The following is a 26646-nucleotide window of genomic DNA, read 5'->3' as shown; positions in this document are numbered from 1 at the left end:
ATGGGAACAGTCCAGCCCGAACTGCCAAGCCATGCCTTCCCTGGACCGGAAACAAGCTTCCGAGGACCGGTTTCTGGCATTCCAGCCGTCTTCAGCCCGGCTTGCTTGAATCCAGTGGCAAAGTGAGCAAGGGACTCACGTCTGAGCATACCCTGCCACACTTATGGCGACCAAAAGCGGTACAAAAGGGGGTGGTGATGGAAGGAGCACCTGAATCAATCAAACACTCACATCCAGTCAAAAGATCTGGGTTTAATCCATCACCGTTCTTTAGCCCACTCTGCCACCCCAGTTCAGACATGGCTATATGCAAATCAGTCTGACCCTGTGCCTCATGGGAACAGTCCAGCCCGAACTGCCAAGCCATGCCTTTCCTGGACCGGAAACAAGCTTCTGAGGACCGGTTTCTGGCATTCCAGCCGTCTTCAGCCCGGCTTGCTTGAATCCAGTGGCAAAGTGAGCAAGGGACTCACGTCTGAGCATACCCTGCCACACTTATGGCGGCCAAAAGCGGTACAAAAGGGGGTGGTGATGGACGGAGCACCTGAATCAATCAAACACTCACACCCAGTCAAAAGATTTGGGTTTAATCCATCACCGTTCTTTAGCCCACTCTGCCACCCCAGTTCAGACATGGCTATATGCAAATCAGTCTGACCCTGTGCCTCATGGGAACAGTCCAGCCCGAACTGCCAAGCCATGCTTACCCTGGACCGGAAACAAGCTTCCGAGGACCGTTTTCTGGCATTCCAGCCGTCTTCAGCCCGGCTTGCTTGAATCCAGTGTTCCGATTACGGCAGGCGGCGCGTGCACATCTCTGGTCTCCCTTAGCTCCTTGTAAGCAGAACTGATCACAATCGGCCTCGCATCGACATCGCTTCGCGATACATCTCAGGTGCGAGACCTAAAAATGTAAACCGGGCATTTAGGGAAAGAATTGTGTTTCATAAAAACTAAATACTTTGTGTGAGGGGAATTTATATGTTTTCCAATCTGAAATACTGACAATCTGATGCATGGAGCTAAAATAACTTCATTCCTAAATATAGATATTAAAAACGATATCTGCATCACGATAGCACTACACATCACTCTGTTGATACAAAAAAGCTATTTTAGATCAATTCTGAATTTATAAAAACACACCATCATGGAACTGCACAATTGTGCTAGCAAGCAACAGGTATTACCATTACTCAAATTCATTTTAAGAGCTACCTAAATCTGCAAGGTTTTGCAACCTACGCAAGGCTCTACAAAAAGACTGTGGAACTCCACAATGTTTGGCACATTTTTTGTGAGTTTTTTGTTAATTTATGGCACAAATATCCTTAAACACTTAGATTAGCCAGTGTTTGTTAAAACTTCTACGAAAGGTAAATTTGAAGAGACAAGTTTTCAAAGCATTTCCCATTGTGTATAGAAAAGCCTTGCAAAAAGTATGTTTGCCAAAAATTATTCAGCATACTTTTTCTCGCTTGCTTTGGCTCAATTAGAACAATGACTACGTCGCTATGCAATAAAAATGTTTCACAGCAAGGAAAAAAGTAGTACACAGTTAATTGATCGTAGCCATACCAGGATTCAAATCTGTTGCTTAAAAATCACACACAGATGACATCAGCGACAACTTAGTACACCGAGTTAATATGCATGATTTACATTCACGCCTCAGATTATTCTAATAGCCCCCTGACACGGTTGTACTGAAGGTTTCTAAGCACTTTGACAAGAGATATAAAGCAATAACATGACGCTCTGTTTCAAGGATATTGCAAAGATTCTAATAATCAAGAATCCCTGAAACCAGCATGGGCATCCAAACTAGCAAAGCAGGAGGGATTAAGGTTGAGCTTTAAGGTTTAGAATAGAACTATGGTACCCGCAACAATTCCCTTTACACTGAGACATCCATGTATTAATTCGATAGTGCAAGTTAGATAAAAGAGAATCACTAGCGAGAAAGTAGGCTAAGCCCAGTAGGTTGCAGGAACGTTGGTTAAGACAGTGGCATAAAATAACGGCAGGCCATTTTTCGAATATCCTTTCTAGTAGTACACATTCGGTGACTGAAAACATTGAAGAAAACCTAGCTAACTATAATGCTCCAGTTTCTTCCACACTTGACCAACTAGCCCCCTTAAAATTCCTCCCCTCTAAATCAAACAGAGCACCAGCGACTTGGTTCTCTCCTATTCTACGGGAAGAAAAAAGCCACTGTAGAAAGCTAGAAAGGCGCTGGCAGCTTTCTCATAGTGCAACTGATAAATGAGCGTATAAGCTCTGCTTGACTCGCTGCCATAAAAATACAAGCATTTGCAATGCAATAGGTCTCGCAGCATTAAAGTTTGAGTTATTGGCATTGTATATGACAATGTGTTGCATTAAATTTTTAGCAAAGTCTGTATTGGTGTATAAAGATGATTTGCAAGATGATAGCTGTTGCAAAATATTAAGCAATGTTGGCAATAATATTATATTATAATAATATTGTAATTTACTGTTGTACTTATAAGCATATTGGTAGCGCATAGTGATGTTGTGGTGCCCCTGAGTGATGCTGTGGTGGTGCCGAGTGATGCTGTGCTGATAGGATAGATAGTGAGGGCGAAAGATAGATAGTGGGAGGGCGAGAGAGAGAGGGCGAGAGAGAGAGGGAGGGCGAAAGATAGATAGTGGGAGGGCGAGAGAGAGAGGGCGAGAGAGAGAGGGAGGGCGAAAGATAGATAGAGGGAGGGCGAGAGAGAGAGAGAGAGGGAGGGCGAGAGAGAGAGAGAGAGGGAGGGCGAGAGAGAGAGAGAGAGGGAGGGCGAGAGAGAGAGAGAGGGAGGGAGGGCGAGAGAGAGAGAGAGGGAGGGCGAGAGAGAGATAGAGGGAGGGCGAGAGAGAGATAGAGGGAGGGCGAGAGAGAGATAGAGGGAGGGCGAGAGAGAGATAGAGGGTGTGGGCGAGGGATGGCGTGTGGGGCGAGGGATGGCGTGTGGGGCGAGGGATGGCGTGTGGGCCGAGGGATGGCGTGTGGGCCGAGGGATGGCGTGTGGGCCGAGGGATGGCGTGTGGGCCGAGGGATGGCGTGTGGGCCGAGGGATGGCGTGTGGGCCGAGGGATGGCGTGTGGGCCGAGGGATGGCGTGTGGGCCGAGGGATGGCGTGTGGGCCGAGGGATGGCGTGTGGGCCGAGGGATGGCGTGTGGGCCGAGGGATGGCGTGTGGGCCGAGGGATGGCGTGTGGGCCGAGGGATGGCGTGTGGGCCGAGGGATGGCGTGTGGGCCGAGGGATGGCGTGTGGGCCGAGGGATGGCGTGTGGGGCGAGGGATGGAGTGTGGGGCGAGGGATGGAGTGTGGGGCGAGGGATGGAGTGTGGGGCGAGGGATGGAGTGTGGGGCGAGACTGTCCCATTGTTCGGGGTGTCCACGTGGCGCGGACATGTTATCACGACTCCCCCCTCTACGTTTCGCAACCAGCTCTTTTCATCTTACACTTACAACCCTTTTCCATTCACAGCCTCTCAGGCACCACATTTTTCAAATAATTCTTATTTTAAAATGTTTGTCGAGACACACATTTCTTAAAATGAGTCTTTATAACAAAGGAGTAATTGCATTCGGACACAGTTTAACGTGTCTCCTGGATACGGAAAAAATTTGAATTTCGCCTCCAGCTCCCTAGAGCGTAAATTCACTTAGAAGCTCTCTGTAAAGCCGCGGGGAAAAGCCTTCAAATAAGACAGCCAATGTTTATAAAAATAACAGAAGAGAGGAAACGGCACAATAAAAAAGACACGTGCTCATGAACTGCATAGTGAGGGACACTTCGAGGCGCACCCCAGAGCTCCCCCCCCCCCCAAGAAATAAACACAATAACAGTATAAATAGTATAACACCGAAACAAACTCTAAACTCAAAAAGTAAAATTCCTAATTGTAATGTTAAAACGGATCACGGACTACCCTTTAAATATTTTTAAAAAAACTTTTGATTGCAAATATAAAGCTTCCAGTGCGTAATTTGAACTTAAAAATGTGCTTCTTTGAAGGCAAAATGCGCATTTTCAAAGCCGTGAATTGTATTTTGAAACAATGCGTGTGCATTCCCCAATGGAAAAGGTGCATATTCAAGAGAACCTGGCATTTCTACAGTAGAAAGGTGTGTTTTTGTGCGTGGTTTGCTTGCGCAAGGACGAAAGGTGTGCTTTGAGGCGATGTTGCAGTGCAAGGATGAAAGGTGTGTTTTTGTGCAATGCTTGCAGTGCAAGGATGAAAGGTGTGTTTTTGTGCGATGCTTGCAGTGCAAGGATGAAAGGTGTGTTTTGGGCGGTGCTTGCAGTGCAAGGATGAAAGGTGTGTTTTGTGCGATGCTTGCAGTGCAAGGATGAAAGGTGTGTTTTGTGCGATGCTTGCAGTGCAAGGATGAAAGGTGTGTTTTGTGCGATGCTTGCAGTGCAAGGATGAAAGGTGTGTTTTGGGTGATGCTTGCAGTGCGTTCGTCGTAGGCGAGACCTAAAAATAGACTTTCCCTCTTTTCACTGTGCACTAATGCACCATAGCCGCACCTAGCCAGAAGTGCACCAGTGTGTGAAAAGCAGGACACAAACTAACAGGCTTTTCCAAGTGCGTTGTACCCATGCTCTGAGGATTCTAGCGCCTATTCGGGAAATACTGAAAGTCGAGGAGCTTGCAAACAGAGCCTTGCAGCAGTGTGTGGTGGAATCTTTATGCAACAAACCATGCTTTCGTCTCTATAGGTTGTTGAAGTGTCACCACTCACCTGTGTAGAAGTGGGGATGGCACGGGCATTCAACGTTTTTCTCTGGGGAAACACCTTGTTTGTTTCCAAGCTCTTGTTCTCCGCTTTTCCAAGTGCCGTGGCAAAGACAAATCAGCAGGTCTAAGTCAGATGTCTCCAATCTCAGACAGTCCAGAACTCAGAAGCTGTGGGGGTGATAACAGCTCTGTACGGAGGTGCCCAGGAGCACACTGTGTGCTGGTGCGTGTTTGAAGGGACCCAGCCAGTGTTTCACGTGGTGGGGTGCCCTATCCTGGCATGCAGTGCAGTGCAGTGCCATCAGGGGTCCCCCAGTTCCCTGTTACAGCCCCTGCATGCTCCAGTCCACGCAAACACAAATCAAAGCCACGCCCTCGTCATTGACCTTGCAGCTGGAGTCACGTGTTCAGACACGTGACATTACAATACAAGGCCCATTTAATGCCATGACTGCCCGGTGGGCACTCCCTCGAGGAACCCGGGCTCCTGGAGACGGTTGCATGGTTTGTGGAGTGGCTTTGGACTCCGCACGTTAAAGATGTGTGCGACACTTAGGAGCATACATGCCAATAGACCCGATTCCGGCGGAAGAATACAGATTGTTCAAGCCAAAAATGGCTTTATTTTAGCTGTCTCCCGCCTGAAAGGGCACTTTCTACAATAAAAGTCCATGGGGAATTTTCATTCTCCCTATTTTTTATTTTAAATCTCCCACGTACGTCCCTGTCCTAAAATGTTGGCATGTATGCTTAGGAGATGCTTTTGAAACGTCCTTCAGAGCTCATTTTTGCGTATTTTGGGCCCCTCTGTTTGTGGTTGGCCTCAATGTACATCATCAGTAAAGTACCTGCCGGCTGTCAGTCAGTGCCAGCCACTTCTGCCTCTCTGTACTACTTCGTTTGTAAATGAATGAATACTGGAGCCCAGAGCGAGTCAATGTCAGCCGCCCAGTACCAGGGCCGTGCAGGCTTCAATTCACACAAGGAGTTCCCTTTAATCCACTTCCAGACACTGCCCCTTTATCTCACAATTGCAGGATTCTTTGTGACGAGGGTTCCGCCTTCCTCTTGCTCCTGTGTGTGGTTGTTTGCTATCAGTAAATGTTTGATTAGAAAATGTAAGCGCCGGTGCCCCCCACCGGCTGAAATTAAGCACTGCTGTTTCTATCTTAACCTACGCGTGTCTCTTGATCTGATGCTTGTTCCCACATCATTGCATCTTCATCCTCCGGAGCAGAGTGATTCACCCTATTTGGGAGCTAAAACTCACCCTCCTCCTTTCATCCGGCCTAGGAAGACACTTACTGACTCGCATCCCTTTAGGAGCCGGGAGCCAGCCTGCGGCATGCACAGTAGGAACCCTTTCTGCCTTGAAAAGCAGCATGGATTAATGAATGAATGAAGGATACGCTGCAGCCTACGCCCAATCGCCAGGCTGAGGTCTCCTCTTTGTAGGTCTGGCTGCAGATCGCTTCAACTGTGCTACCTCGCTCCAGCACACAACACAAAGCAACCCATACAGAAAGAGGATTTGGGTTTCCCACGTTCCCATTGGCTTCTCGGCTCTTCAAGTGAACGGATTTTATTTGTCTTACCTCGTGGACAGAGCTCAGCCAATCAAATAAAGCCACAATATCGAAATTACTAGGGAGAGCAGTTGGCCTAACGGCTAGGGCGATCGACCCCGAATCCGGAGAACCAGATTCGAGTCTCGAAACAACCTGTGATTTTGGGCAAATCACTTAATCTTCCCGTGCCTAACAAAATAATGAATGTGTCCTCATGTAACGCAACTGGTGCTATGCAAAGCGCTCCGATACCTGATACCAGGTCAAGTTCGCGCTAGATAAAACTCCGTAATGTTTTTAAAAAAACAATTACGGTTCTCCATTCTCAACCAGGCCTTTTCTTATTTGCAGTAGAAACGTGCCCTCAATACACAGATAGAAACTTACTGGGAAATGCCTCTAGTTTCTCAGCTGCCTCACTGAGGATCTGTTTCTAGCGCAAAGTCGGTGGCGGAACCAGGCACTTTACAAACGGATAAATAAATTAGTAGAAACATGTAATTTTCAAGGTGAATTTCAACCGCCTTGTCATTTATTCACTCATACATATCATTTATTTCTTCTCAATGGCTCGCTCTATAGGTTTCTTGAACGTTTTTTTGCATCGTCAGCAATTATTTCCACCTTTGCATTGTGAAACTCTAGTCGGAGAAAGGCTGTCGAGGCTCTTACCCCCATAGTCATACTTGATTTGATGACTCTTTGTTGTCTAAATGTTTGTGAAAATGCACTGATGCACAACTTCGGTTTCTGCACACGTTGTCCCCCGTTTGTTCCTTTCTTACATGTAATACCTCTTGCACACATTTAAGTATTAATGACTATTATGGTTTTGTGACCGTCCATTTTTTTCTTTTTGACATTTCGGTGATCCTTGTAATCAATCCCCTGTTGACCGGAAGAGTGAGTTGTTTAATAAAGAACTGACTTTGCCAATATGCAGACTATTTATCACCAGCTGTTCTGTCCAATAATCACCAATCAGTCAATCGATTTGTAGAGCGCAGAGTGACGAGAAGCCAACGTGAATCCGCTAATTAAAAATACATGGCGGCTGGGGTGAGAGCGGAAGGAATAAGCGTGGCGAAAAATACAACTGAGTGAACGCTGCCTGTTTATGAGCGCCGCGCGCCCCTCTGCAGACTCCCCCTGCATTCCAGAGAGGCGCGCAACGCGATCCGGTCTGGAATGCAATTCTGTGGAGACAAGACCTGGCCGCGCGCACAACGTTATCCTATGGGAAAACGCTGCACGCGGCCAGGTCTTGTCTCCCTTCGTCGCTCTCAGACTGCTGAGACGACGACTATAGTTCTCGCTTGCGAGAAGGCGCTTTCAGCGCGTTCGTCGTAGGCGAGACCTATTAAAAAAGGCTTGCAAGACGCACATTGAGTTCCAGCTGAATCAGGCAGGAAATTCCTCTAAGGAGCTTTTCCGCATTTTGAATTCATTCATCAACCCCAAGGCATGCTATAACAATGTAACACCCTCACAGGACCTCTGTGATAAATCGGCTAAGCACTTCACTCAGAAAATGTAAGACATCAATGACAGTATTATTAAAGATACAGATCCCCAACTAACTAACACTGTATTTCATCTACCTCACCCTAACCCCGCAAACTTTTTAGATTGCTTCCCCCCTCATAACCATAGACACAGTGGAGTCTCTCATGAAAACAGTCAAATCTGGCTCTCCTCAGGATATTTTACCTGTCAAGACTTCCACGCTGCTTCATAAACAGCTGTCTCCATTGATCTGCCCTATCCTTAACTCCTCATTGACCTCAGGCACACTACCTTCCGAATGGAAAGCTGCCCAAATAATACCAATCCGGAAAAAATCCAATGCTCCTCAGGAAGATCTATTTAATTACTGCCCTATCTCCTTGTTGCCTTACTTGAGTAAACTTCTACTTGATCGGGGGTCTAGATTCTTCCCAGTCGAGCTTTCGCCCCAGATTTAGTACAGAGACAGCTTTAGTTGCAATCACAGACAACCTCCAAAATTTCCTAGAAAAGGGACAAGTGGTACTGTTAGTTGCTGCTGGATTTGTCAGCAGCGTTTGACACGATATCCCATACTATTCTTCTATCCAGACTTAGAAATGTTGGCATTCAAAATCAAGCTCATCTGTGGCTGGCTAATTTCCTAAATAACCGCACCCAAACTGTCACGTTAGGTACTTTCCAATCCTCTACATCAAAGCTGACTAAAGGTGTGCCCCAGGGATCCTGCCTAAGCCCCACATTGTTTAACATTTATGTGGCCCCCCTGGCAGATCTACTGAGGACGCTGGGCTTCATCCCTATTTCCTATGCGGATGACACCCAGCTGCTATTGGCATTTGACAGAAATTCTGCTAACACTCAGTCGGCCTTCTCTGAAGGTATGAATTCTATTTCGGAATGGATGAGAAACAACTTTCGCCAGTTAAATGCCAGTAAAATGGAAATCATGCTCTTTGGAGAGGCACCCTTACTATGGTCCCCAGATTGGTGGCCCACCAATTTAGGTCCCGCTCCTACTCCTAAGGCAGTGGTGGAAAATGTAGGTGTGCATTTAGATTTGAAACTCTCGATTTAAACACAAGTTTCAGCCACAGTGGGCACCTGCTTCCTTACATTAAAAGTTTTTTGAGAAAGGCTTTTCCTTTTCTCCCTCTAACAGTCAGGAAAACTCTGCTACAGGCCCTTGTGGCAAGTCGTCTTGACTACTGTAATGCCCTCCTGATTGCAGCCTCTGCAGCATCTCTCAGTAGACTTCAGGTGGTTCAAAATACAGCCGCACGTCTGGTGTCCAATTCCCCATCCAGAGCCGCCTCCTTACCTCTACTCCAGGCACTCCATTGGCTGCCTGTTCGGAAACTGATCCGCTTTAAAATCTGCTGTCTAGTACACAAGGCACTCCACGGTAAAGCCCCCAGTTATCTTAGTGATAGTCTCACGCGCCATCAGCCCTCCAGAACACTCCGGTCTGGATCGAAATCTCTCCTTGTTGTTCCCCGGATAAAGAAATCATGCACTGGAAGAGGGGGGGGGGGCATTTTACTATCTTCCCCCTTCAGCTTCCACTTCACCTTCATGAATGTACCAACTATCTCCAATTTCAACGACTTCTCAAAAACGCGCTTTTTTAATTCCCCTTGGGGACTCTTTAATCCCTTATTTACGCAACGCTGCCCTCTAAGCACTACTATAGAGCAGAGATAGCCCTTTGGGGGTGATTTGGGCGCTCTATAAGACACATAAATAAATAAAAAATACATTTACTACAGCTTCAATAGGAATCTTGCCCCCAGTGCGATTTGACCAAGATGGACTCTTGCTGGTTCGAGGGTTCCTTTATTAATGTTTGCATACGATACCCTAATTTTGTCTAAAACACAAGTTGGTCTGCAAAGAGCCCTCGACCGGTTTAGCCTTTTTTGTAATGACCATGACCTTGTAGTCAACGTTAACAAGACCAAGTTCATGGTCTTGCACATAAAAAATAAAACAGTGAAAGCCAGAGTAGAAATGAATAATGTGCCCCTTAAACACACTGAGTCATTTACTTATTTAGGGGTTACAATGGGCAAAAGATTGAATTGGAAGCCACAGATTGATTTGCTGGTTTTAAAGCATAATCAACTTGCGGGGGCCCTCCAAAAAGAATACCGTCTATCCCAAACCAAACCAGTGGCTCCAGTTACGGCTATTTTTCAAGGAAAGGTTAAAGCCTCAATAATTTATGGAGCTGAGTCTGGGGATTTGAAAAGTTACTTCCTTTAGTCCAAGCACAGAATATGTTTTTGAGGGCATTGACTGGTCTCCCACCGTCTACAACACTTTGACAGTTATTGATGGACCTTGGGTGTATTTTCTTCGAGGAGGCAGCAGGCTTTAGACCTCTTGCCTATTGGCGATGGCTTTGGACTACCCCGGAGCTAGCTCCTTATGCGCAAGCACTTAAGCACATTAGAGAAGCTGACAAATCTAACAAAATTTCAGGTACACAGGATTAAGGCTACTTTATTGGATATGGGCCTCAACCACTTGTGGCTGGACCCTGAAGGGAATTATTTCCCCTCAAAAATAGAATTTAAAGCCTTATATAGGGAGATGGTCTGGCAGAAGTCCTTCTCTCAGGTGAATGGTGATTGCTTAACAGGACTCTTTCTGGGTCATAAAATCGAGTACAGAATGGAGGCCTATTGGGACACCATTACCAGATTTGGTGATAGGAAGCTCTACCACCAATTCAGAGTGGGAAGCCTCCCTCCAAAAAACTGGGGGACTGAGCTAGATTTATATTGCCATTCCTGTCCATGTGAGGAAGAGACCTTGCCGCATATCCTTTTTGTTTGCCCTGCATATAAGGCGCCTCGGCATAAATGGCTTAAGACAGTTTGTGCCAAAATAGGAACAAGATCCTGCCAAACGGCTCTGCGTATTTTAAAATCTGATACCAGCTAAGTTATAGGTGTTGCTATGGCTAGATTTTGGAGCTGGGCGTGGGCCATAAGAAGGAACAGGATGCAGGGCACTATGTAATTATGCAATTATTTAAATACTTGACTTCTCATCATGCAATAGATGTTAATGAGCTTTGGTGTTTTAGCATTCTCTAAATGAAATATGTTTATATGCCTATATGAGTGTGAACATCTGTTACATGTAATTATGGTTCTACCTTTTGGTCATGATTTTATTCATTTTTAATGATAAAAGTTCCGCTATAGGTATATGAATTTAGATGTTTAATTCGATTTTATTAAGTTTTAGCTTGTGATATTTTATATGTTTTAGTAAGTCATTCCTGGTTTTTATTGTTCTTTTGTATATGTGTCTTTTATGATTGTTTATAATCGAATAAAGACTAATTAAATTGAATTGACATTGTCACCAGTTTTTATCCATTAGTGAACTCTCCATCTCATATCACATTTGGACAAGTATGATACCAAAGGACATGAAAGCACACAATTTCAAAATATGAAAGGCATGGTTTTTACCCCTAGTGCTCATGTTCATGAGAACCAATGGTTAGTGTTTGTAAATCGCTAAATTTGTGCAATCATACAATTATATTATATATCCATTTGTAGCCCGCTCGGATACTCATGAGTGTCCCGGCGCGAAGTTAGATAGAAACTACATTTTTCCCGTACTGTTTTCAAGTGAGTTGAACTACTTTTACATAAGCATATTTCAGAACTGGAAGCAGTCCTAATCTACAAATTAATCTCTGGGATAATAGGATTTGACCATTAAATGCAAAGAATGTGCAAGTCCTGTTCAAACCTGGTCATTGTATAGTTGTAACATTTGCACTTCGTGCATATCTGTAATCAACAGCCTCAAGATTCCAGTCAGACCCTGAATGCTCTTTCAACTGGCAAAACAGGGAGGGGAGCTCTGCAGTAGCACTTTGCCCCCATTACCTTTTTCAAGTTTAAAAATTCTGCTTGTTGAAGGAACAGATTTTAAGAGTTCCACATGATGAACTTTCAATATCAAGACCTGTGAATATCTACCCTTAAAGGACAGTAGTGAAATTAAATGTGCACTCCTAAATACGCTAGTGAGAGAATGCTGGAGAGGTGACTTGGAAAATGCATACGAGGTACTACTAGTAGATGAGGTCTGAGGGTTATTTCTCATTGCCCCTTGCCCTCCATAGTCAGACAGGGACCAAGACTAACATAGGTTAGGATTTGTATTGGTAAAATTAAACACAGTGAATGTTTCATACTGGACTTCAATAGAGTGAACAACTCAGAAGGTGGGCCATTCATAAATGAAGGATGTTATGCTCACACACATTATCGTTTCAGCTTATGGCAATCTGCCCGAGTGTGCAAAAAAAAAAAAAAAAAAAAGAAATTTAACACGAATTATGTATGTGCAATTTCAGACAACCCTGAACTCTATCCTCGGACACTTTCCTGATAATGTGCCTTAATGCTGTCAGACATCCTATCCATCCACATTCTTTTACACAAGGTCCTGCTCGTTTCATGTTAGATGCTTTGGCTGTCTGCACATGCAAGTAGCAGTTATGCCTTTTAGCATCTAACCGTAGTCAGTACCTAGAAAGCAGATTTCTTCAGTTTCAATTGCAATGTAAATAGCAATACTGTAGTAATTTCTGGGTTTTCAGCAATTTTCCAAATATCAACATGAAGAAAGCTGGTATCCAGTTTAGGGCACACCCGAAATATTACACTGCATTACTAGGTAAGGTTTTAACTCTTAATCAAAACTTACTTTTCTATTTCTTTTTTAGCCTTCTTGCTCAACAGATCCATCTTTGTCATTATGTTAATCTGTGGAATCTCCAGTGATACCATAGCACTGAGGGCTGCCAGGACGCCAGAAATAAACTAAAGATGAAAAGAAAAATATGATTGACACATTTTTATTGCACGCATTATATTTGTGATTATTGCAACTGTCCATCCAAGTATATAAAGTGTGTTAAACAAAAAGAGGGTAACTGTCATCAAAACAACCACGAAATAAACAAGCATTGAAAATGCAATAGGTCTCGCAATAGAAGAGTTTGACATTTTTCGTTTTTCAAATGGATGAGTGGCGTTGCGTGGATGAGTGGCGTTGCGTGGATGAGTGGCGTTGCGTGGATGAGTGGCGTTGCGTGGATGAGTGGCGTTGCGTGGATGAGTGGCGTGTGTGAGTGGCGTTGCGTGTGTGAGTGGCGTTGCGTGTGTGAGTGGCGTTGCGTGTGTGAGTGGCGTTGCGTGTGTGAGTGGCGTTGCGTGTGTGAGTGGCGTTGCGTGTGTGAGTGGCGTTGCGTGTGTGAGTGGCGTTGCGTGTGTGAGTGGCGTTGCGTGTGTGAGTGGCGTTGCGTGTGTGAGTGGCGTTGCGTGTGTGAGTGGCGTTGCGTGTGTGAGTGGCGTTGCGTGTGTGAGATGTGTGTGCGACAGATGTGTGTGCGGTTGTGAGTGTAGTTGTTTGAGTGGTTGTATGTGTGAGTGGTTGTTGTGTGGGTGGTTGTATGTGTTGGTGGTTGTATGTGTGGGTGGTTGTATGTGTGGGTGGTTGTATGTGTGGGTGGTTGTATGTGTGAGTGGTTGTATGTGTGAGTGGTTGTATGTGTGAGTGGTTGTATGTGTGAGTGGTTGTATGTGTGAGTGGTTGTATGTGTGAGTGGTTGTATGTGTGAGTGGTTGTATGTGTGAGTGGTTGTATGTGTGAGTGGTTGTATGTGTGAGTGGTTGTATGTGTGAGTGGTTGTATGTGTGAGTGGTTGTATGTGTGAGTGGTTGTATGTGTGAGTGGTTGTATGTGTGAGTGGTTGTATGTGTGAGTGGTTGTATGTGTGAGTGGTTGTATGTGTGAGTGGTTGTATGTGTGAGTGGTTGTATGTGTGAGTGGTTGTATGTGTGAGTGGTTGTATGCGTGTATGGTGGTGGGGTAGGAAATTAAACAGCAATCGAGTTTTGCATGCGGTGACTGTTGCCATGTTTTCGCCGTGCCCTTGTTTATCCCCTTACCACATTTGCCCTGGAGTTTCGTTGGCTGTGCAATTTAAGGATATCCCTGCCTGTCTTGGCCCCCGGTAGCAGGGAGGAGAGCGCGCCGGACCGGTCGCGTGGCACTGCTATGGACCCCCGTGTTATTCTTCGAGAGCAGCGCTGCTGATTGCCTCAGCAGACGTCCGGGTAATTATCTGCAGGTGGCGTTGCCTAAAGCGCTGCCATTATTATAAAAATATAGACCCATGACAACATATGAAAAAGCCAACACACAGCACGGTACTAATAAAACATAGTTGAAACGCACTCACATGTGTGCGAGAGGCAGGCGATCATGTGGAGAAGCGTCCTCGGTTACAAACACCTCGTGTAACTAACAGCGGCAGCATTTTAAAACATTGTTTGCACTTTAAAACAAAGAGATTACGACAAACATATGTTTAGTTTAGAAGAAAGTGCCTGTATTTTAGCCCACCTTAACAGTACTACAACAGTGCGTTATAGAAGCCAAAGGAGGGTAGGGCTGGGGGAGAGTCAATGGCTGCAGCGCTACCCAGCATGAACCCAAACATCCCATGTACATTATAAACGCACCAAAGAAGACGCAGCCTTGGTTACAAACACCTCGTTTGACTAAGGCGAGAGGGGGAGGTGGGGGTGCAACTCTGTGTGGCTTGTGCTCTCCTGGCGCCTCTGGTCTGTTTACTGTTAACACATGGAATTCCAAAGCAATCATTAAGCCGGATGGCTCCGTCTATGTTGTGCACCACTGGCGCCTTTTGTCTGTTTCCAGCAGAGAGGAAGGAGCTGGAGAAGCAGGAAACTGAAAGTACGGCCGGCCACCGGCCAGCCATGAATGAACCCCTCGGTTGCCTGCACAAAAATACGGGCATCAGAAGCAAAAAAAAGACGCTGCGAGGCAAAGAGAGAAAGGAACGCGGGCTCATGTTTGTTTGAGGAAATCAGAGTTTAAAAACGAAAGGCACTAATCTCTTGCTCTTTAAGTTCTAGACACGGTCGTTTTTTATGTTTAAATCAAAAGAACTTTTGGCATGCTTGAGATACTGTAAAGAAACATACGGGCATCAGAAGCAAAAAAAAAAGACGCTGCGAGGCAAAGAGAGAAAGGGACGCGGGACAGAGAGAAAAGAAGAAACGGGTAAAACAAGACGGAGGGCATTGCTGTGGGGAGGGGGGAGGAGAAATGCGACACGGCGGGCAGGGGAGGGGGCGGAGCGGGGAGAGCGGCATGAGGGTGTGAAAGCAGCAGGGGCCTGGAGTGCGGCTAAGGGAACTGAAGAAACGCGACACGGCAGGCAGGGGAGGGGGCGGAGCGGGGGTGTGGGAGGAGTGCGGCGGAGGGAAAATACATGCAAGCAGGCGGCTGGGGGCATGTGCACGCGCTTTTAAGCTCAATGCACATGCGCATTAAGCTTGAATTTCACGGGCACTGCAAGGAATCGCCACGATTCCTTGCAAGTTGGTTAAAGACTGTTTAAGCCCCAATAGTCTCGCAAGCTCGATGCGCATCGACAGGCGAGACCTAAAAAGACCCCTAATAAGCAACAGGTTCAAGGAAACTTGCAATTATATACTTGCTAGTGCCAGCTTTCTGTGCCTGTTTAGGGTACTTTGATCAAACTCACAATCGAGTGAAATTTTACATAATGTTGGAGCATTCAGAATTTAGTTACTTTTTGCTGTAAAGTCTCAGAGAAAAAACTGATATTAAATCAAAACGTGGTTAGTTTAAGGAAGTCATTTAGATCAAGGTTTCTTCATTTAATTCTAATGCATCATAATATCAATAAGAATTCCAAAATACAACCTAATCAGAATTGGTCTTCTTAATTAACATTATTCGAGGTTTTGAACATGACACAGCACTGAAGCTTGTATATAGGATCCTGTATGTATAACAAAGCTAAAAAGAAAGCCGGTGGAGTAAGAAGTGAGAAATAAAGGAAAACAAACACTGGCAGAGTCACCATATTTTGACTTTAAATGGCCGAAATATTGGCTTTAGCAATGCTTGCTGCCCCAGAATGTAAACAAATGCATTGAGAGGCACGCACATGCATAGCTGGTAATACTGAAAAGGGTTTCCTACCTCAAACCAATTCCCCGATGAAAGTCCTGCATCATGCTGCATGCACACGTCACAATGAACACTTCTGTCGTGGACTTGTGTGCCATGGCGTGTGTCCATCAAGGCACAATGGTCATTTTAACTTACCACTGCACCAAACAGCATCTTAGAAGGGTTACTTTAAGTGTTTAAAGCAAATACTCATCAGTGTGAAAAGGGGTGTGAGCAGCCCATGGCAGCTACTTAGCCAGAGAAGACAGTGGGTGTTCGAGAGGAGAATAAGTGAGAGACAACTTGGACAGCAGAGGGTGGGGGATGGGGAAGCAAACTGACAATGAAGAGTGGGTGGGCATTGATTGGGAAACAACCAACAATGGAGGGTGGGAAGAGATGGCGAAGCAAACAGTCAACAGAAGATGGGCGGATGGAGAAGCAAGGGTCAACAGAAGATGGGCAGGCAGGGAAGAAGAAGCAAACAGACAATGGATGGGGATGGAAAAGTATACAGACAATGAGAAGGGTTCAGGGAAGCAAGAGTGGCAGGAGAAGGAGGACAAAAGGAAAAACGTCAACTGGGGGAGGGAGGGGGAGGGAGAAACACATTGGTGAGAAAGAGGAACACAGTACACGTGGGAGAATGCTAGAAAACGCACACTCTTTTAGAGTGCTTAAATTAAAAGAAAAAGTACCACCTGAAAAGGGAACAGTGAAAGATTAAAAGTAATGGGTCCATTTGGGAAGGGACAAACACCAGAAGTGGAAGAACGCCCCAGAGATGCTCACCAATACGTCGTAAAATAAAGCACAGATAATGAGTAGCAGCCAGTAAAGCAGTTTCTGTGCTGTGAACTGAATGAAACCCAGACTGGTACAGACTATCACAGTATTAGATTCGAAAAAATGGGAAACCTGGGTATTGACAAGTTGTTGAAGCAGTTATGTAGGAAAAGATCAGAGTGGTGGGCCGATAATTGATCATGACGTTAGGGTAGGTATGTTGGGTAAAGGTAGTACTCAATAGGGGTCTGGAAACGTTTTAAATATACACTTGTCTAAGGGACAAACTGGAACGGAAATATACTTGTCCTGCAAAAAAAAAAAAAAAAAAAATACCTCTTGTCCATCTATTCAGCAGTTCAATTACATGCCCGGGCACATACAAGGTGCTGGTTCATTTTGTTTCATTCAAAGTGTCAAACAAAATGAATTCCTTACAATAATTATGCTGAGGTAAACATATTCCTTTAACTGTAAGGATATGTCCTTAGCAAGGTGAGCCTGATGTGGGTCTGTGTGCAACATTGGTGGATTTTAGGAGTACTGCTGGTGCTGGTATAGAATCTTCTCGCACCTTTGGAGACTTGGACTCGGAGTCCCTTCTGAATTTGATCCCTTGTACATTTGTGTGGAAGTGCTTGGTTTCATCTACCATCACTGCCTCCTACTTTCAAATGACAGCCTTGCAAAGGATGCTGCTTTTCCTTATTAAAAACATGTTTTTCTTTGCTCACACTACTTTTAATCGTGGTACAGGAGTTGCTGGTCTCCAGTTTCAAATTTCTTTTATCCAACATTCCTAAAAACTGACGTGCATCAGTCAGTGCGCCAGGAATCATTATGGCTACCCCAGCCCCCCCACCACCCACTGCCCCCATACCTTGACAGGCTACATAAGCAATTTTTCTGCACGTCCATCCACACAGAGGATGTGCGCACCAGAATTGCAGAGATAAAGTCATTTGAATTGACCAACTCCTCTAATTATGTACAGACTCAATACGAAAGTTAACCTTCTCTCCTGCCGTATTGCTACTCAAGCAACACGCCATGGCCCATTCAGCCGACATATTTGCAGTTTCTCTAGTCTCTATTCTCCTGTACATCCTTCTTGTGATTCTCTCCCACCTCAACCTCTTCCTCTTCTAGTATTATTTCTCCAGCGCCTCTAATCTATCTCCTATCTATGCCTCTTCCCACAACATCTCATTAGCTTCCAGCCCATGTCAGTCGTCTTGCTATCTGGGACATCATCAAGTTCCACTATTCGGACCTCTTTTTTCTGAAACTTGGCTTAACCCATGCTCATCTCATTAGCCAATCCTCAGGTTTACTCCATATTAAAGCACAACAAGCCAAATGAACAAGGCAGGGGATTGACCATAATTTTTCATTTTGTTCTTCAATGCACAATTTTCGCTTTTAACTTCTTCGACTGCTTGGAATTATCGTTCTTAACGTAGGACTAAACACCAGCTTTATTTTTTGTAGAGCACTCACTGACCGCCCACCGGGCCATGGGACGGCTTTTGCTAAAAGCTGGCTGACTTTATTTTGAAGGCTTTTGATTTTTCGTTCATAGGGGACGTTAACTTCCATCTGGGATATTTGGAAAGCAGAGACTCACACACCCTCATTAATGATCTGCACATACTCTGCTTCCACCCCTCCCACATTGTAGGCTACATACTGGATCTTTTTTCCACAAATGTTAAGGGTACTTTTACATCCGCTCCTTTACACAAAACATGGTCTGACAATTTTATTGTAGTCTTAAACTGGCTTTTGTCATCTGCGCCCAGTGTTTTCAATTCTTCTACTGTCCCCAAAGACTCTTGTACCTGGAACATGGTCTCACAGAATAATTTCACTTGTGCCTTAGCTACCACTCCTTTAATACCCAACACTGCTGTATCTTCCACTACTACTAATCTTAATCAGTGGATTACTAACTGTCTGGAGCCATACCCCATCTCAGAGCCTGGCACTCCAACTGTAAACATCCTTATTTTGCAAACAATAAATAGCACACAATCATTCTAAACAATTAAAGGGAATGTGCACAAATGGATACAAAGTAATACTATGAGAATAATGACAAAATGAAATCACACATCAATGGTGGGTAGAAAGGCTACAACTCTTTCAGGAATGCTCAGAATTCAAGCTTCCCATGTTCTAAGTTCTTTTTATCAAAAGTGATACAAAAAAAATTACATTGCAGAGGTGACTCTTACCACCTTGGCGATAGAGCTTCTGCACTAGTAGTGATGAGATAATGAGACTGCAACCTTTTATGTTTTGGATTTTAAGGTTCCTCTGTCCGGTTGAGGATATCATACGTTTTCTTCACCAAAACATATAACCTATCCTAACCTCATTTGATTGGGGAACTCCTCGAATAACTAACAAGAACCACATTATTGTATTAACAAGGTCATAATTGGCAACACTACCCACATTGTTCCTTGTTGAACAATCAGGTCTGACAGATCGGGACACAGTTGCCCCTAAAACAGTTTTCAAATGTGTGTTCTCTTACTTCTAACTCACACAGAACAGGATTAATCTGTTTTCATAATATTCACTGCAATTGATTAGAATGATTTTATAACAGAACATGCATTTATGAAGTGTAGGTTCACTCCCTCTGATGTATTAGTGTTGGATACCAGCTGCTTATTTTTACTCAACTCAAAGGCACTCCAGTCAGGATTCCAACTTGCGACCCAGAGGTCAAAAACGGATTCCGCAAGAGATGCAGTGATCCTCCTACCCACCGGTACCAGCTGTGTGCAACACATTGTATGTGTTATACAAAATGAAAGTGCTTTAATGAGTGGTTTGTGGATACCTACTTCTTAGTTTATCGCTAAGTAACTATGTGATGCAAAAGGTATTTTTGCCAAGGGATTATGGAGTTGTTTTATACCAGAGTAAACACATATTTTACGACCGTTTTCCTAAAATGTTTGGTTGAAAATAGAAAGTAAATTCCCCATTACAAAGTCAGTTTAGGATGTGCGTCTGTGTAATAAACAATATTTAAAAACATTTCCCCTGTGGAAACTTGCAGTGCTCACTTATGTGAACCCCCCCTGGTTATATCTATTAGGTGTCTGGACATGATAGGGAAGTGGATTTGGGATGTGTCCCTTCATATGAGAGTTTCCTCTTATGAATAACTGTTGTGAAGGTCGTTTTCCCTGCAAATTGCTGCATAGAAAGATTGTGTATACCGGTCTGATCCCAAGTGGAGCAAATGCAGTGATTATAGCACGAGACTTGATTTACAGGATGCCATAATAGAATGTTATGTAGTGTAGTTCCTATATTCCCAATACGCTCTGCGCATTGGAATAATGTATCCTATAGATTTGACGAAGGACTTAGGTCAATAGGTCTCTATCGAATATACTAAACTTAATAGTGAGTGCCAGCTAGCTCAGAGGTCACTAGAAACTTTCTCGAATTCACAAGAAGGGATTATTTTCTGACAACCACATAAACATGACAACTTTGTTTCCCCAAGAATAAGAACATATCTCTCAGAGTCGTGGAAACAATAGATAACTATTTTACTCAGTCAATCGTGCATGCTTCGTTTCTACAGAGTTTTGCAGAGAAATAGTGAGACTGGCGTTTTCAATGAAAAGGTTTATTGAACAGCCTTCTTTCTCATGCAAGAGAGGTGAACTGCTACAATCGTTAGGCAGAATGGAAAGTATAATGCGTACAGCGTAAACAGTAAAATGAAATAATACTGTAAGAGCATTGTATGGTTTCTAAGCCATAAAAATACATACATAAATAACAGACTAAAATACTCAACTGGCGCTTCTAAAATACGCCTACCCCAATGTACCTAACCTAGGTCTAGTACATGGGAAGAAGTATGTTCTGTTGCATAGGTTTAGTTTTGCCAAGAATCTACCAAAGGTTTCTCTAGGTTCTAATCAGCTCCATACCTTTTTAGAATGAAGGAGGTCGGGTATCTCTGTCTCGGAACTCGATTTCCCAACACCCCGCAAGGGGAGTCAGAAACACTGGAGCTGGATTCTCAGCGGAGGAGGGCAGGTTCATGATCAGTGCGTCAGCTGAAGAGTTGGCTTCCTCGGGCACTTGCTGTAGCGAGCTGTGTCGGGGAAGTAGGTCTTCGAACTGCTCTGAACCACCGTGCTTTGCCATAGCAAGTGAAGGTATATTTATACCTTGAAGGTGTTTAGGAATGCCAGCTTTGACGTAAAGTCGGGTATATGAACGTCATGGATGAACCCCTAAGGAATAGTTGTTCATGCATAATTGGAGAAATCAATACCCAGGCTAGGGGAAGTCCCTTACAGCTTAAGAATCTGGTTTTCCAAGAAATCGTTGTGACGTTGATGAAAGGATGGAAGTAGCCATGCCTGTATTTGGGTAGCATGGGCTATGCCTAAATAAGGGCTTGATTTCTATGCCTATATAAGGGCAATGTGGATTGTACCTATATAAGGGCATGAATCGGGAACATGCATACGGAATCTAAATCGCCACACAACAGTTAGAACACTGTGCCTTGGGAGATGCAGATAGCATTGCATAAGAAAATCTGAGAAAACCAGTTGACAGTCCAAGCACAGCTGAAACTCTGGCAATTAACTTCATATTTCTTCCCACGAGAGAGCTATCACAAGGACTGGACTTAATTTGGATTTGTCCAGTTTTGGAAATAACCCCAAGCACAATGCCTTAAAACAGAGATATCAGGCTGTCCCACTATGGACCTAGAAGAAGATTTTTTTAATTTTATTTAGGGTGTTTTATAAAGCGTGAACAAGACCCAAAGTTATCAGAGCGCTGTACATACGACTGGAAACAGAAACATAGACCTGAAAAATAACAAAAATACACCTAACATAAAACAGACTAAAAACTAAAGCAAGATATGGTATGTTGTAACAGAGTTATTATTAAGAATCCGCCATTCATTTATGAAGCACTGAGACAGATTCTCTAAGATGGCTTTCTGAGCCGGCTCGGAGTCAGTTCACCAGTTACCCAGGGGAACAGTGTTTATGTGTGTTTTTTCATCTCTTTTTTAAAATCCGTGGAGCCGATCCTAAAAAGAAGCGTGTGTAGGTTTTTTGTTTTCTGAATCTCAGGTGTGGCCTAGCCTGGAAGTGCTTGTACTTCGGAGGGAGCAGCTGACTTCTAAGATTTGAATCCTTATTGCCAGGTATCTGGGTTCATTATAATGTAAAGCTGTATGCATGAGGTAATCAACTTTCAATTGAGTTCTGGCCTATAGAGGGCGCCAGTTGAGAGACCTAAGTGATGGGGTAATGTGGTAAAAGCGACTTGTGCCGGATACTCGTCTTGCTGATGCGTTGAGGGTCGCTTTGAGTGAAGCAGTTCTCGATTTGGGAAGACCTGAAAGGGTTTCATAGCCATATTCTTGTCTGGAGACCACTTGTGATTGTACTGCTAGTTTGAAGTCTGGAGGTGGCAAGAATGTTTCACTTTCTTCAGCAATTTGAGTTAGAATGATGCACTGCACGTAGTTGCACTGATATGTGCTAGCATGTTCAGATTCGTGCCCAGTGTTATTCCAAGGGATTTAGTGGAATCAATAATGATAGGTTTGCTGTTGTGGGCGTCTGGGTGACTGAGCCAATCCTGGATGTGTGGGACGCTGTTATGAGGGGAGAAAAGTAAGAATTCTGTTTTAGAGAGTTCAGCTTGAGATTGTTTTGTGATAGCCAGGTCTGAGTTTACACTAGAGTGTTATTTAGTTGGAATACTTCCTCTAGAGAGGAAATCTTTAAGTATAATTGTGATTTGTCTATGTACATGTGACATGCAAGGATCGATTGTTTGAGGATTTTTCGTTTGCGGCTCTATATAGAGATTAAAGTGTGTTGTGGAAGGTAGGCCCTTGTGGGACTCCGCATCTTACTGGTGCGGCATTTGTGAGTGAGTAGCCCAATTTGATTCGTTGTGAGCAGTTCTGCAAGAAGGATGTGAACCAAGAGAGCACTTTCCTTGACAGCCCCATTCTGTTTTCTAGCAATTCTAGTAGGTTTTTATGATTGACCATGTTAAACGTCAATAAGAGGTCTAGGAGTTTGAGTAGGTAGGAGTCATTGTGGTCTAGCATCTTAAAGGTGTCATCCATGATGTGAACCTTCGCTGATTCTGTAGGTTGAATTGATCAATATGCGAACACAATTGGTTGTGTACACATTTTTCCAACAATTTGGACAGAAAGTTGCTCATGGTTGTAGGGTCTGCCCCTACTTTTTTCAAGAGGGGCGTCAGTTGCCCAATCTTCAGGCAGTCCAGGATACTGCCTTGTTTTAGCGATGAATTTCAAATCTTCGCCAGTATGGGTGAGAAGAGGTGACTGGGTTCCTTTAGTATTGTGGCTGGGATAGGGTTGTTGGAATGTGAAGTTGGTTTCATGGATAATAAGGTCTTGTGGACCTCAGCCTCAGCAATTGTTTGGAGTTCACTGCAGAATGCTTGATTTTTAGTCTTGGATGGGTGATTCTTCGTATGTTCCTCGCCTGGGAATGGAGGTTCACCTTCGGAATGGTGATTGTTGTCTATAGTGGCTCATAACCTTTGTCGATCACAATGGCTTTATTGATTTCTCAGATTTTTCCATTGAAAAAGTAGTTATTGCTAATCCTGGTTTGTCCCAGTTTGTTGACTGAGAATTTCGAACATTCACCCTGGGAGATTCCTTGCATTGTCGAGTTGGGATCTGAAAGACTCTGCTTTTGAGTTTCAAATGTGTTTTTGTAGCTGTTCCGTCGTTCACGTAATTTGATTAGAAGAAACGTCAAGGGTTCCTGTCTCCACCTACACTTTGCATGTCTAAGACTACTCCTTTCCTCATTAGGCTTGGACTGTACCACGGGTGAGAGAATTAGATTTTTTGTCTTTTGAGACTCAGTGGTGCTATTATGTTTGATATTATTTGGCTGTAGTGCTCAGTTAATTTGAAAGTATTCTGGGTTAGTGTTGAAGGAGTGAGGTTTATCATGCAAACTGATGTCAGTTCCGCTCGGTCCATGTTTTTGGTGGTTCTAACCCAGCATTTATGTTTGGTTTCTTGCTCTTTAGTTCTCGGTGTGCACGCATTTAGGTGGAATATGGTTGAGTGATGATCATACTGGTCGCTGGGTGTGATGGAGTCAATTGTCAGCGCTCCTTCTTTGGATGTGATTATGTCGAGCATTGATCCTTTGTTATGTGCTAGGCTTGTGCAGGATTGGGCCAGGTTTTGATCAGAGAGGAACTGTTTTAGAGTAGAGTAGAGACCTGCGCATCACCCTTGTCGTTCCAGTGAAGGTTGAAGTCTCCGAGAAAAATGCCATGGGGTGTAGCATAGAGTGTATTTTAATGGTTTCCATTCTATGTTCATAGAACAGTTTGTTGTCTCTTGAAGGGTGGTAAATAAGGTGACTTTGGCTAGCGATCTCTTTTCTGTGGCGATTTCTGCACCCATGTGTTCACAGGATGTGAGATTATCTCCTTGGAAAGTCTTGACTAGTAGGGAATTCTCATGAATGATTGCGATCCCTCTTTCATGTTGTTGCGGTCGGTCAAGACGCAGAATGGTGTAGTTTGGAGGAACAAGGATGTCAAGCAGGGATGTGGACCATGGCATAACCAGGATCTGTCAGGAATAGAATGCCCACTTTGTAATAGAAGATAGTTTTGGCGATGTCTGCAGCATGTTTGATCGTTGAGCTGCAGTTGAGTAACATGCATTCTTTGGGTTGGTTTAGAAAGGCACGAGGGATTAAGATTTGGTGTTAGTGGTATCTGGTAGTATAAGCTAAAATGTGGTATCTGGTAGTATAAGCTAAAATGTATCATAAAAGCATGTACATATTAAAATTCGAGTACTAAAAACATGTGACCAAATAAAAATGCATTATACTATACATTAAATTCCAAACAGTTAAAAAAAGAGTGGGAGATAAAAAAAGGGAAATCCATTTTCACAAGGCCAATAATATCGGATTACAATCATAGAGGATATTGCACTAAACATTGTTCTCTTAGAGCTCACTCTTATCTGTCAACCATGCGCATTCCAGGTGTTAGAGCACATCACGTTTTTCGCCTGGATCTTTGTTCTTATCAACCATGCACATCCCAGATAAGAAGTATCAGTCTTTAAAATACGTAATGCAGCACAATGGTTCATTAGGCCTGCCATTTTACAGACCGGTTTGAACCATTTGGCTCTAGCCATCCTGTAGGCCGGGCATGCAAAGAAGAAATGGGCAATAGACTCATTGGGATAGGCACATCCTGGGCAGGGCGCTGGTGTTGAATTGGGCCACCCTCCAAGATGCTATTACATTATTAAGCAATATCACATATATCCCCACCCTGGCCAAACTGCTGGAGAAATGTGTCCAACTCCAACTAACTAAACACATTGACCAATTTGACCTCCTCAACCCTCATCAATCAGGCTTCCGAGCGAAACATAGCACAGAAACAGCTATGACACACATAATTGATGACGCCCTCCAAATCCTTGATCGCAATGAGTCTTGCCTCCTCATCCTTCTTGACCTCTCTTCAGCATTTGACACGGTCAAACATGAGAACTTGCTGGAGCTGCTAAGCACTAGAATGGGTCTATCGGGAACTGTTCTCAAATGGTTTTCGTCCTTCCTTCATAACCGGTCTCAGAAGTTCAAGATCGACAATGTGCTATCTACACCTGTGCCTGCAGATCTAGGTGTTCCACAAGGATCCTCCCTCTCCCCCACACTGTTCAACCTCGTCATGGAACCGCTCGCCACCTTGCTCCAAGCTTCCAATGTCCAATTCCATATGTACGCCGACGACACACAACTTTACCTAAAGCTACAATCCCCGGAAGATATCAAACATCTGAATTCCATACTTATTAACACTCAATCTTGGCTGGCCGATAATCACCTCAAACTAAATGCTCTGAAAACTGAGTTCCTACTCATCTCACCCCCGGCGAAAATTTCCACCACCCAAACCTGGCTCAATAACTTAACAGCACTCAATGTCCAACCTACCATCGTGGATTCGGCGAAATCCCTAGGCATCACACTCGATGCCAAGTTCAACATGCAGCAGCACGTTAGCAAAGCCACAAAAGGAGCTAACTTCCAAATCAACACACTGAGGAAAATTAAACCCTTCCTCCCTGCCGAAGACTTCCAAACTGCTGTACAAGCTTTAGTCATCCCTCGAATAGACTACGGAATTGTGGCCCTCAGCGGACTCCCGCTATCCACAACAGCACCCCTAAGAGCCTCCCTGAACGCTGCCGCGAGACTCATTACTGGCTCAAGAAAACACTCGCATATATCCCCAGACTTAAAGTCTCTAAAATGGCTGCCTTTTGAAGCCAGAATACAGCTAAAAATTGCCGTTATGACACACGCGGCCGTGCACCACAATGCACCCAACTACCTCGCTCAAAAGTTGTCTATATCAGGAGGTTCGAGATCCAATAGAAGTACAAAAAATCTACTCCTGAAACCTCGTAGATTCCGGAAAGAGAAAACATACAAGCGCTCCTTCTCAGGAATGGCACCCAGGATCTGGAATGCGCTCCCTCCTGAAACCAGGCTCATCTCCTCCACTGCACTCTTCAAGAAAGAGATGAAAACCATCCTTCTGGCCAATATCTCCTGAACTTTATAGGTACTGGATCAGAGACTCTGCATCGCTTTGTATCACTGTTCACCTTGTCCTTTGGCACTATACTTCTACTTGATGGTGACACTACTACGCTACTCTCTTACTACCGACCAATATATGATACACTTTGGTACACTGTATCACCCTCCCGATGCCCCCACTCAGTGTTCTCTCTATCCTAAGTAATTGGTATAAGCCATCCACACATCCAAGGTTTACCTGAACACTTCTGTAGTGGGATTGATGACTTGTGCCGTCTTATATTACTTGTTTACCTGATTG

At 44.2% G+C, this 26646-nt stretch overlaps 1 protein-coding gene across 1 annotated transcript in view; it reads right to left on the bottom strand.

Moving 5' to 3' along the window:
- The window catches only part of GPN3 (GPN-loop GTPase 3), a 116255-nt gene that overhangs the window by 55278 nt on the left and 34331 nt on the right, over positions 1 to 26646 (bottom strand). Inside the window, exon 5 of the mRNA XM_078667491.1 lies at positions 12580 to 12695. Coding sequence (XP_078523617.1) covers positions 12580 to 12695 — 116 coding nt within the window. The remainder of the gene's footprint in view (positions 1 to 12579; positions 12696 to 26646) is intronic.

Source organism: Lissotriton helveticus, chromosome 11 (genome assembly GCF_964261635.1).
Source record: "Lissotriton helveticus chromosome 11, aLisHel1.1, whole genome shotgun sequence".
NCBI classification, from domain to species: Eukaryota; Metazoa; Chordata; class Amphibia; order Caudata; family Salamandridae; genus Lissotriton; species Lissotriton helveticus.
The sequence above is the reverse complement of the archived record's forward strand: the minus strand, read 5'-3'. Positions and strand labels throughout refer to the sequence as shown.